General features: G+C 52.9%; 1 protein-coding gene across 2 annotated transcripts in view; it reads left to right on the top strand.

The window, feature by feature from the left end:
- LOC138824466 (rho GTPase-activating protein 42) overlaps window positions 1–3,347 on the top strand; it is a 100,824-nt gene extending 97,477 nt beyond the window's left edge. For both annotated transcript variants that reach the window (XM_070018360.1, XM_070018359.1), the window contains 2 exons: window positions 1,361–1,440; window positions 2,053–3,347. In XM_070018360.1, the coding sequence (XP_069874461.1) occupies window positions 1,361–1,440; window positions 2,053–2,141 (169 nt within the window). In that variant the 3' untranslated portion in view covers window positions 2,142–3,347. The remainder of the gene's footprint in view (window positions 1–1,360; window positions 1,441–2,052) is intronic.
- Window positions 3,348–13,839: the final 10,492 nt, after the last annotated feature.

Below are 13,839 nucleotides of genomic sequence, written 5' to 3'. Positions count from 1 at the left end.
GATGGACATTTCCATCTTGGTTGGTAGCGTTCAAGGTGTAGAACTGTGTCTCAGCCCTCCCTCACCTGCCCCCTCTCCACGCTGTGGGGCCCTTTTATGCCTCATGTTTTCGATCAGATTGGCAGGTCTCCCACTCTGGCCTTCTCAGGCCTCGCATCTCCTGGCCGGGTCACGCGGCCGGGTCTAGGCGGAGTCGGCTCGGCTGCGAGCAGATCATTTCCCTAATGATGATGGGAGCAATGGCTCTGAGGATTGAGTGTCATTACCTCATTCTCCACGCGGCCAGAGGCAAGCTCTTCAAAACCCTTTTCAAGAGGCATTAGAGTCTTCTGATGAGAGACAATAGCTGACAGGTTATTTTCACCTGCTCTTCAGTCCGCGCCACAGGCAAAGAGGAGGCATTAGCACCTGGAGAGGAGGCTCGGCGTGGCCCAGAGCTGCATTAACTCATCCGGCCACGCGGCGCAGACACCGCACCGCGCACAGCTCTGTCAGGTCACGGGAACCGGTCGCCACAAACGGGGCAGCGCGGCCTGCTCTGTTGGGGCCGTGTGCAGCTGTGTCAGCTCTGTAGGGGTGCCCTCCCCCCGAAACGCCACCAGGAGCAGGCTTTCTGCCCAAACAGTATCCACTTGGGTTGCGTTTAAAGCATTGTGGCATAGAGTCTTGTAAGCAGTGCTACGGCGTTGGAAGTTGTTTCATTGTAGGTTGTTTCATTGTGTGTCTTAGTGACTCAGAGAAATGCGGTGCTGTTACTGGAGGAAGTTTTGAGGGTAGAAAATTCGGAAGTTTGAAAATATTTACATATTTTGAAAGAAACGGCTTTACCATCCTCGCTTAAAGTAAATGGTTGTATGTGGCTAGATTTCTGTCAAAACTCCCGTGATTTGGTGTTCAGGGGAAGTTGGGATCTGGTAGTGACCCAGAGGTCACACCGCTCCTGCCCGCCTGCCCGGCGCCCCCCCCGTCCCCCCTCCCCCCCCCCCCGCCGCCCCCGCCGCCCGCTGTCAGTCCTGTTTCTCTGACGCATACTGGGCCCTAGGCTGCCTCTAGAATCTCTAGAAGCTGAACACACGGGATGCCTCCGCCCACCCGAAGCGTGTCGGCCCACACCTGACCTCCCAGCTACTTAGGAGGCAGAGATCAGGAGGTTTGTAGTTCAAGACTGAGCCCGCAAGGTCAGTGTGGTGTTCAGGAAGCATGGGGGGGAGGGCTTGTGGGAGACCGGCCTGTGCGGCCAGTCTCAGCCGCCCACACTTCCTCCACGCGTGTGACACGCCAGCTGCCCCGCCACCACGACTGTTCTGTGTGGATGCGGCCGGGCCGGGCCGTGGTGTTTATCATGTCCCTGCTCTTTCAGGCAAGCCAGAGCCATGTACTCCTGCAAGGCCGAACACAGCCACGAGCTCTCCTTCCCTCAGGGGGCGCTCTTCTCCAACGGTGAGTGAAGCGCCACCCCCAGGGCGCGCCGGGCGGGCGGAGGGCCTGGAGGAGAAGCAGGGAGCCCAGGTCCTGCTCCTCACCCTGCGGCCTAAGCAAACCCATGGAATCCTCGCAGACGCCCTCCTCCCCCGCTGTGTGGTTGGTGTGTGTGTCTGTGTGTGTGTGCGTGTGTGTGTGTGTCTGTGTGTGTGTGCGTGTGTGTATGTCTGTGTCTGCGTGTGTGTGTGTGTGTGTCTGCGTGTGTGTGTCTGTGTGTGTGTCTGTGTGTGTCTGTGTGTGTGTGCGTGTCTGTGTGTGTCTGTGTGTGTGTGTGCGTGTGTGTGTGTGCGTGTGTGTGTCTGTGTGTCTGTCTATGTCTGTGTGTGTCTGTGTGTGTGTCTGTGTGTGTCTGTGTGTGTGTGTGTGTGTGTGTGTGTGTGTGTGTGGTCCCTGCCTCTCACCTGTGTGTGATGAATGTAAGCACAGCGCCTGCAGCAGCGCACACCGTGTGTGTGTGTGTTGCGTGGACATCGTGTGAGGATGTCTGTGTGCGCATTCCGGCCCCTCTGGCTTCCCAGCCCAGTTGGCAGCTGGCCCTCGCTGACGCCTCTCCTGCCTCTGCTTTGCCAGTGTACCCCTCCGTGGAACCCGGGTGGTTGAAAGCTACCTACGAAGGCAAGACGGGACTCGTCCCCGAGAACTACGTTGTCTTCCTCTAGTGCTGTCGCCGGTGCCGGCCGCATCTTCATGGTATCCATGGTAACGAGTAATAAGCGCGATGATTTCATCTGACACAGATAGGAGGACCGGCCCACGAAATGTAAACAGTCAATTTCTATCAAGTTCCACACCAGCAGACTGTGTAGCTCCGTTAATGGAAAAAGGAAAAAACAATATGTTTAGATCACAGCCATTCTTTTATGGCTTGTTCTCTGTCTTGTTTTTAATAACCTGCTTCTTTTTGATAATAAGTAATTCTCTCTGATGTTCCCTCCGTGACGCTTGTGCTCTCGGTTACTGCACCCATGTTCATCGTTACGTCCCCTAAAATCCGGAAGCCAGAACTCCGCTGCGTGGATTTTGAGCTCGGAACTCCCCGGCCTGGTAGTCTCTGGGGAAACTTGGAATCAGGACTTTAAAGAGTAATTTAAATCGTTCATTTCTTATTTGTCTGTAAAGAAGTACACTCCTTTTGTATGTGGTTGTTCTGCTGGTCCTGAACATTTCAAGGTGAGAGAAGTCTGTGTTCTGATGTGAGGTGTTCTGTTTGTTTCCAAGTCGACGGCGGGGGCCGCAGGTGGGCACCTGTGGCGTCGGAGAGCCAGGTGCTGGCGGCATGCTGGAAGCCGCAGGCCGGCCTCGCACAGCTGCTCTGGCTGGGCGGCGGCGGCTCCGCGGTCAGTGCCGAGACTGACGCCCTCCTCCAGAGTTCCCGTGAAACCATCTTCCTAACTGTGGGATTTCATACGGTTTCATGTTAAAACAGACATGCTGACGAGTCCTCCGTACACATCTGCCGGTAACGCCACGGTGACATCGCACGCGTGGACGCGGCGCGTGGGCGGGCGCTCAGCACGGAGTGCAGGGGCGCATCCTGGCTAACGGAGACACCCTTCCACACTCGTGACAGAGGCCGTTCGAAGGCAAGCCGGCCGTGTAGATCAGCCCTCGGTTAAGACGGAAAAAGCAATACGAAAGTGCAGGACGCTTGTATTTGTACCACAGAGTTGGACGTTGTGCTGTCCCCTCAGGAGTGACATCCAGACACGATTGTCTGTCTGCCATTCAGGTTCTTTCTTTCCTAGGAATTCACTGACTTTCTGAGGCGTGGAGTGGAGATGCATTTGCTACCCGTTGTACCTTGGGGACTGCTCACCCGCAGCCCTCCGTGTCAGTAATTCTAATATATGATTTCTGTAAGTCTGTGTGTGTGTGTCCTGGCCTTTGTCTTTCTCCAGAGCTTTCTCTCCTCCCCGGATGCTCGGGTAGCTGCTGTGGAAAACTCTCTATGTCTTTGAGTGTCTGCAATCCCAGTTCCTCCTATTTGGACTATTTCTAGATTGAGCACACACACCACTGTGGCCTAAGAGTTCTCGTGACTTAAATTTGAAAAATGTGTCAGGGTGAACTAGTCAAGTGTAATAGTGACAGACACGTCAGGAGGGCGGTCAGTGAATGAGTGAATGAGTGAACACATGAATGGAAATGTGAAATAATGTGAATGGAAATGTGGTGGTGGAGGTGTAAGTTAGGAAGGTCCTGGGAAGTGCTGATGCAAGTCTGTCCTTCCTCCTCCCTCCCGCGGTCAGCGTTTCCCTCTCATTTCAGTTCCACCTTAAGGCAGAGGTCGCTGTGTAGTTCACCTCTGCTTCTCCGGCATTTTCCAAAATCAAAACACTGTCAGTGAGGTCAATTGCCTCCGAGGAGTCTGCCCCGGCCCATCTAGTGTGGGTCGCGGGCTCAGTCCCAGGGACTTAGCAGCGAGACTCTGTTTCCCAGGACCACAGCACCTAGCCATCGTCAGCGTGGTCTTCCTCGGGTACGTGGCCTGGCCTTGGAGAGCGTGGGGCCTGGACAGGAGTGTCCGGTCTCACAGGACGCTGGCTGCGTGCTGGGCACGTGCTGCTGGCAGTCCAGGGGTCCCTTTCCTCATCAGTTCTGGAACAAGGCCACGATGGCGGGCCCCCGTGTCCTGAGCTCTGCGGGGAAATGGACGTCCTGAGGAGCAGAGCCCATGTTGATGGCTGAGGAGCAGAGCCCTGCCCCCGCCCAGCACTGCGGCACCGTGGGGCGGAAGGAGGCGGGAGGACTTCCAGCAGATGGCCGTGCCCTGCGGCGTCTCGGCACCCCCGGCAGACATCGATGAACCGACCGACCTTGTTCCCCAAGCCCCAGGATGCCAGCCGCGGCCCTGCAGCGGAGAGCTGCCGAAAGCTGAAGGCCGCAATCCCGGTGTCCTCCAACTCGGAGGCGAGCCTTTTACACGCAGGGAGTTTGGCAGGGAGGATGCCGGGGTTTAATTCAGAACCCTATTTATGCGCGGTTCAGGTACTGTAGTTCCTCTGTGAAACACGGCTTCTTTACAGGCAGCAACATGCCAGATTAATAAACATGGACACGGTTGTCACTAAGTTATTATAAGGGACTCTGTTTATTTTGTAATATGTGTGTTTATCTGTTCTCGTGTGTGTGTGTGTGTGTGTGTGTGTGTGTGTGTGTGTGTGTGTGTGTGCGTGTGCGCATTCACCAACGTGGGAAAAGCTCCTATCACTCAACGTGTATTGCTATGTTATCCCTGTTTGTTTACACTGTTATGAATTACTTTAAAAATAAATTTACGACACGCACACGTTAGTTGCGCGGCCTGTTGCGTTTCTGTGGTTGGGTCCCCGTATCTTGCGCCGCCTGTTGCGTTTCTGTGGTTGGGTCCCCGCCTCGCTTGCAGGCTGTGCAGCTCCAGCCGAGGCAGCGCTCTGGTCTGTCCTGGGCGCGGGGTCCGGTCACCCGGCTTGTGGCGAGCCTGGGGGAGCTGGGAGGCATGGGGGTGACCTCAGCAGGCACCACCACCCCTGCGCCCTGGCCATGCGGGACCCCCAGCCCGCGGCTCCCCGACAAGCCCCAGGGGCCAGGCCCGGCCGCGCGGGACCCCCAGCCCGCGGCTCCCCGACAAGCCCCAGGGGCCGGCCCCGGGCAGCACTGATTCGTGCGGCTGGACAGGGGGTGGACGCCTGGGGTCCCGAGGAGGGGCGGCCCGTGAGCCCCGCCACGTCCGTGGCAGCTCCAGCGACACCCCCCAAACCGAGGGGGGCTGCGGCACGGCCAGGCCCTGTGGAGACCTGCAGCATGGAATTGTGGGAGGAGACCCGAGGCAGCGTTAGCCACGGCGGCGTGGAGAGCGGGATGCGCGGAAGAATGCGCGGATGCAGAGGGAGGAGCTTTCCTCTCTTCACGACCCGGATCCTCGTCCTCGCGGTGCCTGCGGGGCCCCGGGTGAGTCACAGACCCCTCCCCGGCGTGCCGCTGTCACGTGATGAGCGGTGGCAGGCCGTGGAGGTGGCGCCGCCCACAGCTGGCCCCTCAGATGCACAGGGCCAGGGCGCCCGTCACCAATGCTGTGCTGCCGGCTCTGGCGCGTGTGTACCGTGGCCTCCGTGTTGGATGATGATGACGACGACGACGATGTGCAGTTACATAAGTCAGGTAAGGAGGACTTCTCTCCCCTTGCTCTCTCCCAGCGTTTCCCTCCCGTTCCTGCCCACCAGTTGTATAGTTCGTTTTCCACACAGTGTCCGGTGAGGACGCTGCAGCATTTGTCCACCTGGGTCCCCCCGTTGCTGCCGTCTTATTGCTTTACTAAGTGTATAACCATTTTAAATTTTGTCCTACTGTGTGCCTTTTTCTAAGCTTATTTGATTTTTTTTCTTTTTTTTTTTTTTTTTTTTTTTTGTCCTGGGGCTTGAACTCTGGGCCTGGGCGCTGTCCCCTCAGCTCTTCAGCTCAAGGCTGGTGCTCTACCGCTTGAGCTACAGCGCCACTTCTGGTTTTCTAGCGGGTTTATTGGAGATAAGAGTCTCACGAACTTTCCTGCCCAGGCTGGCTTTGAACCAGGATCCTCAGATCTCAGCCTCCTGAGTAGCTAGGATTACAGGCGTGAGCCACCGACGCCTAGCTTTTCTAAGCTTATTTGAATATTTGTGGGGGGTAACATTTCTATAAACATGGATTTGAGGAGTATACTTCAAATAAAGGATTCAGAGTGGGTGTGACTGCCCAGATGGAAGGTTTTCATTGAATTCTAGGTTGTTTTCCACTTGTAACAGTCCATCCTTACTGTACTGGAAAACAGCTCTGATGAATGAACTTTGGTGCTATGAAGTTTCTCATGGCCTCATACTGTTGTTATTTCTCCTGTATATTTGTATAAGATTGTGAACGTCCTTCGTACCCTTCATCGCTTGTCTACCGGGGAAAAGGCCACTTGGTTGGGCCACGCAGGAAGGCAGGGCCGACCAGATGAGGTTCTGCCCTACGTGATCTTATTCGTGAGTCTGCGACAGAGACACTGTTGCTGTACCCGTTTTGCAGATGAGAAAGCCAAGGCAGAGATGAAGTTGTGCTAGCCAGGAATAAATGGAATCACTTTCGCTGTAGAAACTTGTCAGTCAGATGGGCCAGTAAAATGGTCTCCTTGGCCAATCTGCAGTTGATTGGAAAGAAATAAGAAATTTGTATTTCACACAGGAGTTGTTGGCATCTGATTAGCGGGACTTGGAGAAGGAACTTGTCCCTGCTCATCCTTTGCCTCCAAGACTCCGTGTGACCCTCACACGCTATTTTATCTGCCTGTTGAATTCCTGCAATGAAACCAGTGCAGGCTCATCTGACACGGTGTTAACCGCTGTGCTCCGTCCGTCCTTCTTTAATGTTAAACAGTTGCCTCAGTCACTTCCAGGGCAGGAAACTGAGGCGCACACAGTGGGAAGGGGCCTGCGACCTCTTCCAGAAGACTCCTGAGTTCCCACAGCGTGTCTCTGAGCATCCGCATTGAGGTCACCGTCTTTGTGCGCTTCTTTCCGGCACTTGGCCATTTTCCGGGCCGGTGGGAGCGAGCCGAGGCGCTCTTGAGAACAAGAACGGGGTCCTTGCGTCCGTGCTCAGCGTGGGACTTAAGTTTGTCTTTGAGAACCAGCAGCCAGGCAGGGCTGAGGAGCCGGCCTTCCTAGAGGAACAGCCACGGCTGTGTCCTTGCTGGGCCCTGCAGCGGGGCTGAGCTCCGTGGAGACCCAGACTCTTCCCGGCCTCACACTGACGGAGGCGGGAGGTGGAGGGCTCCGGGTTTGGGGAAACGAGGGTGCGATGGCACGGTCCCGCTTCCATCTGCCCTGAGGTGAGAGGAGGGGCGGGCGGCGGGCATTTACACCCGCTGAGGCGTGTCCATAGCACACATCAGAGATGCCCGGGTCCCCCATGGTGTCCTGCTCGGGACTCTGCCCACGTGGGAACCACAGCTCCTGGGAAGGGACCAGGTGACCCTGAGAAAACACCTCGTCCCCAGTTGTTGGGCCTGCCGGGACGGGATGGCAAGTGTCAAGTCACCAAAGTCACCGTGCCCACAGCGCCAGGGCAGAGAGGGACTCGGGGGCCACAGGCATGCGTGAGCAGGCCTGTGTGTGAACAGGCGCACGCGTGTGTGTGTGCGTGCGTAAGCAAGCTGCAGCGCTAGGCTGGGGCCAGATAACCGGCAGCCCTGGCGCGGCCCAGGAGAGGAGACGGAAGGCCGCGCTGCCCTCCCCCAGCGCCGCCCGGCCGGTGGAGGCGGGAGAGGACGCTGCGTGGAAGTGGAATGGAGGGGCGGCACCCGACCCCGTGGACAGGGAGGGGCGGATGGCCTGTCCTCAGACAGACAGATGGTTCCCCACGTTTCAGCCGCTGGCTCTTCCTTCTCGACTCCCCGCTCCTTTGAGGGCTCATGAACTCCACATCCGCGGTGGAAATGGAACCGGTTGGGGTTTTTGTTGTTGTTATGTGAATGTTTCTTGGAAGATGGCGTCTGGGAAGGCTGTGGGGAAGCTGGGCTTGCTCCTTTAGTCTCGGCGCCTGCTGTCGGCCGTGGTGGCCTGGAGCGGTGGGACTGTGGAAGTTGGTGAGGTTTCGTATTTTCCTGATGAGGCGTTTGCAGTCTCTGCACAGAAGCAGCGTCGTTGGAGGTCTGGTCCTGCTTGGGCCCGGGCTCCGCTGTGAGTCTGCTCTTGTTCTGTCAGTGCTGCTAAGTGGCGCGTTCTGGAACATCGAGGGGTCATGATCACCCAGCGCCCCCTGTGGATTGCAACACCCTGAAAAATGTTCTCCTGTCTCCAAGATTACCTGTCTCCTACTCCATTCTCCGTGCTTCTGTGAGAGAATTTTCTAGCATGCCCATGTGAATTAGGTCGTGTTCTTAGGATAAAGAGCCGCGTGCCAGTGCTTAGCTCACTGATGGCCCTCGCCGCCCTGGCGTTCTGGACTGGGACTCGCGCTTGGACTGCGCCCAGCGCTCTGCCCGTCTGCCCGGTGTCTGCGTCCGCTTTGTGCACGTGGGATTCATTTGTCTGGAACACTCTCCACTTTCTGCCTCAGACAACACCAACCTTGTCTGCGTGCCCAGCGGGTCCTCGGCTTCCCTCAGACCCGTGCTTACCTCTGGGTCGCTGTGATCTGTGGGTTTCCCGGGATGCCTTTGGCTAGTCTTGGCTTTGGGGGTTTGTTTCCGTACATCGTCACGGCGCAGCTTCTGTCTGCATTCACCACGCACAAGGTGCAGAAGAGGGACCACGTCCCTTTGTTCCTTGTCTCCAGTCCCCCAGGAGCCAGGGCGTCACACGCAGGCTCTGACAGAGACCGTGGATCTTTTTCTGAAACCACACGGTGTTGGATTAGGACACGCCATTCGCAGGAGCCGTGCGCGAGCGTGTCTGAGCAGGTGTCTGTCTGTGGCTCGGGTCGGGCTGGCTACATCCCTAGTGCAGAGCGTGGGATCCCAGTGAAGGATTGTTCTGGCATGACTGTTGCTCGGTTTTGGAGAGAACACACCGGTTATGATGAAGGAGAGTCCTTCCAAAATACAGAAGGCTTTTATGTGCTTCGGTTCCGTTTGGTTTTTTTCAGACATCAGTGAAAAACATGTCTGGTTTTTTTCATTTTCTTTTTAAAAATGAAAATCTCTGTTCTTATTTTTTTTCTGTTGCCATGCACATCTCAAAAATGTTAAAATGCAGACTACTGAGGTCTAAGGGAGATAGGTTTTTTTTTAAACAAAAGTCATATGTTTTCATGTGAAGCTCTTTTTACCCTGGCTGTACCACGCTTAACACTGAAGACAATTCTGGGCAGGATTTTTACCCTATATTTGAGCAGCAGGGACCTACTCCTGGTTTAACAAGAACATGGCACATTTGTATTCATTCTTTTTCGTTTTTATTGTGAATTGGAAAGCCTTTAGAACAATAATAATAATGGTATTCATTATACCCTCAAATCTCTTGTTAAGAGCATCATTTAGGAAAGCTATGATAGGATCCCATTGATTATTTTGCTATAAAAATTAAATTTTGAATTTACCAAGATGAGCTGCAAAAAATATCAAATCAACTTCTAATAATTTATATGTCTTAATAATAGAACAAGAAAACAAAACATCTACAATTTAAAAGAAAAGCCTGGTAAATAGATAATTTAAAATGCAAACTTCTCTGGGGGGAAAAAGCATTTTCTATGGCAGAAAGCTTAAAGCCTGGCTTCAAAAGCGATAGACAAATCAGCACCTCTGGGCCCAAGTGTCTGTGTAACTGACATGAGAGAAACATATTTAAGTGGGTTTTATTTAAAATAATTTGTTTGGCAAGTTGGATACATCTGGAGTTGATCTATAAAGAGCAATTTCAAAGACAATAAAAAATAAGCTACAGTACATGTCCTGGAAGTTATTTATGGTGCTCGTTCACTGCGCGTCCCGCTCTGTGGCTGGGCGCGGTCACACTGCCTCCGGGGTCCGGGCAGCCTGGCGATACCTGCTCAGCTGCCTCAGCCGTTTCTCAGGAGTCCTTTGTCCCTGGCGGCTTTGCAGCAGCTTGGCAGGAAGGCCGCCCCCTGGTCTCCAGGAGAGGAAAAGCAAACAAACCTGTGCTTAACAATAAGGTCAGCGTGACACACAGCCCCAGAGCCAGTAAATCCAAACGAGGTTGACATTCTGGGACTCCTCCAGCTGCTCTGCAAGTTTCCAGGCTCCACAGCTGCTGGAAGCGTGGCCAGGCCTGGGCGCAGCCTCCCGCCGGCGCCCGAGCTCTGCCCCGCGGTGCTCTCCCCTCCCGGGCTGGGGGAGAGGGCCGAGGACTCCCTGCGCCAGCCAAGCAACTGCAGCTGCAACCCGCTGCCATTGTTTACCTTAGGCCCGTGCCCTGCACTTTGCATATCTGCAGGAGCAGAGCAGAGCAGAGATAAACCACTGACAGGAGCGACTCTCGGCTTGTTACTGCAGTCGAAGCCGCTCTACCTACCATCTGCTGCCTCGGCCTCCCCAGTGCTGGAACTACAGGTGTGAACTACTACGTTCAGCACTCAGGGCGTTCTGTTGTCCAGGTCACGTGTGGTGTCGGGGGGCTTCCTACTGAGTGAGAATACGGGGTGTGATCCGACCCACGCTCAGCTCTCTAGTCCCAGTTCCGTGGGGACACGCACTACGTGTGAACACTAGTCCTTGTTCCTTGGGGACACACACTAGGTGTGAACGCTAGTCCCAGTTCAGAGGGGACACACACTAGGTGTGAACGCTAGTCCCTGTTCCTTGGGGACATGCACTAGGTGTGAATGCTAGTCTGCCGCATGGGTGAAGAGTCCATTGCTTTGTTGCTTTTATTCCATTTTGGATTTAAGGTCCAGCAAACATGACACTAAATACATGGCAGCTGCTAGGGAGGGAGGGTGCTGACTGAGAAGCATTTCCCCATCCCTGACTGGAGGAGATGGGGACGGCTACAGGCCTGGGTGAGACACGTTTGGTTCGTTGAAGTCACTTAGGACCTGGTCCAGCAAGGGCCCAGAGTGTAGGATTTGGTGACTTTCACTCAAGCACCTCGGTATAGATTTTATTTAAAACCTAATAGCTGTGAGTACCCATACGTGTAGACACACACTTCGAGGATAACAAAGGTCTGCTTGCCGGGCTCTGGTATCAAACATCTACAATCCCAGCTACTCAGGAGGCTGAGATCTGAGGATCCCAGTTCAAAGCCAGCCAGGGCAGAAAAAGTCTGACTCTTATCTCCAATAAACTACTCAGAGAAAGCTGGAAGTGGTGCTGTGGCTCAAGTAGTAGAGTGCTAGCCTTGAGCACAAAGAAGCTCAGGGTCAGTGCCCAGGCCCTGAGTTCAAGCCCCAGGACCAGCAAAGAGAGAAAGACTGCTTCCTGAGCCCCGTGACCATTTCATTTCTCCAGGGGAATGTGGCTGTTGAATTACTGATACAAAAAATGAGATGTCTCTAAGTGTGAAAAACATTTTTTCAAGTTTTTAGTGCTTCTATGACTATAAGGTTTCGATGGTATTTAGTATTTCAAAGCTTCATGTTCTGTCTTGAAATCTGTGTAAAGGGTGAGCGGATCGGCTTTTCTCGGGCATACAGAGCAAATGCTGAGCGGATCGGCTTTTCTCAGGCAAATGCTGAGTGGATCGGCTTTTCTTGGGCATACAGAGCAATTGCTCCCAACCAGACTTGACCTCAGCCGACAGGCTGAGAAGTTATGGCAACAGGCCAACGCTCTGGTGACAGACCAGATCAATGCATGGCGAGATTTTATGATAGCCATCCTTGGGGTAGATGGGAAGATGAGTCTTGGGTTGATGGCTTTGTCATTACATGTGACCCTACTGTACTGTCTGCAGAGTTACTCCGCTATGAACATAATTTACGCCTGTAGTGTGTATGTAGCATGGCTTTCTAGAGGGGCTAAAGCTTAGTCTCCCATTCAAGATATCACAGAGATACTTGAAAAATGTCAAGATCAGTACTGCTGTTAGATATTCATAATGGAAGGATGACATTAGGCTCTTGAGAATTCTCATGAAACATGTCTCAAGCTCAACAGATTTGGGTCTTAGAGGAAATTAATCAAATACTTCTGTTCTTCCTTTTAAATCAGTCAACCAGATCAGAGCATTTAGTAATAGAAGAAAAGGAACTGGGTTCTCTAGATTCCTAGTTTCCCTGGAGCGTATGGCTCAGCAGTTTGATCAGATGATAGCTAGAACTTTGGCTTAAGGTAAGAGATCATTATGGTAGTTACTGTTTCAGGGTATCTGTAGCCTTGCTTTGTCTCCTTTCCTGTTGCTTGTGAGAGAGTTGGGCGAGGCTTAGTGAAGAGATTACAGGACTTTCTCCGTGTCGAGCCAGCAGGTCAGCAGCGGAGTCCAGTCCCGGTCAGCGCCTCCTTCAGTACCTCACTGTAGTGCTGAGTCCCTGAGCGGTTTCAGGGGATTGAAGAGGAATGTTTAAAGAAGAGATATACAATGGCACAGTTTTGTCCAATTAAAAAGCACCTTGCCTTGGAATAGTAAGAACCCAACTCATCTGGTACCTGACACGGAAGGCATAATTGCTTTGGGCTCAGCGCTGTTCAAACATTTGTAAGGAATAGACGATCCCATTCACTCAAGAGTGCATTTCAGTCACCACCAAGTATTTCCCGACACACAACTCACCTCCTTCTGTGACTTTAGAGAAACCCAGGCGGTGAGCGGCACAGGAGGAGGCCGGTGCTCACGCTCGCCCGGAGATGGAGCGAGAGGGCTAGAAGTCGGGGAAGGAGATGTAGAGAACAGGTACCTTAATTTCTTCATGTCATGTTCTTGGGGGATCGTTTTTTTTCTTCTTTAAACTTAGCCTTCAATATTAAGCCCTGGCGTGGAGACTGGAGACATCTACCTGAGGGACCAGGTAGACCCTCGAGAATCTGGAACATTCTTTTTTTGGGGGGGGGGGTCCCATTGTGGGGCCTGAACTCTGGGCCTGGGCGCTGTCCCTCAGCTCTTCAGCTCAAGGCTAGCGCTCTACCACTTGAGCCACTATGAGGTCACGAAGCCACAGGCTTATCCTGTGATGGCACATCCCAGTCCCTCAGAAGGAAGTGAGTCGGGAAAGTTATTTCTCACAGAACGCTGTGCTGATGAGAAGGAGTTCTACTATTAAATTACTGTTTAATTCAGGGTAATGAGAGCCGGGTCACGCCGGGATGAGATTTCCTTGTCTTCCCTGGAAGATGCTCGGCTGGGCTGGGAAGGGCCGAGGACCCTGGCTTGTGTCGCACGCCACGTGACCCGCCCTTCCCACTGACGGAAAATCCCCTTAACACTTGATTAGAGGACACTTTAAAAACTCTTTTATTAGGATAACATTTGTGGGCAAGAAAGGATAATTCACACCTTTTTAAATTAACAAAGATACACATCAGTATGATTCAAATGAATTACTGATATTTGACTGAAGACAATATTAATTTTAAAGTAGTATCCTTACACTGCAGCTCATCTATGTCAGTACGGTTATATGCAAGTGATCAAACCAGATGAAAATTCATAGACTCAACATTGATTGTCAGTACTTAACAAATATTGTGCGCTCTAACTTTCTTGAGTTTTGCCTTTCTTCAGCTCTAAATAATCAAAAGCTTATGTTTCTTTGTCCACAGTAGGTACTCCGTGTTTGCTGGATGAAAACAAGCAAGGAACATTTTTACATTGAGGTTTGCAACACAAAACGACTTTGGAGTATTTCAGTATAAGAACTGTATTTTTGGAGTTTTTCATGAGGAAAAAAATAATATTCCATTAGCCAGTTTTAAAATTTGGAACAGAAAACAGATTATTGTTCTTAAGGTATAAAACCTGT

This window comes from Dipodomys merriami, unplaced genomic scaffold (genome assembly GCF_024711535.1).
Source record: "Dipodomys merriami isolate MVZ:Mamm:240054 unplaced genomic scaffold, mDipMer1.0.p SCAF_129, whole genome shotgun sequence".
In the NCBI taxonomy this organism is placed as follows: Eukaryota; Metazoa; Chordata; class Mammalia; order Rodentia; family Heteromyidae; genus Dipodomys; species Dipodomys merriami.
This window is presented reverse-complemented; position numbering and strand designations above follow the sequence as displayed.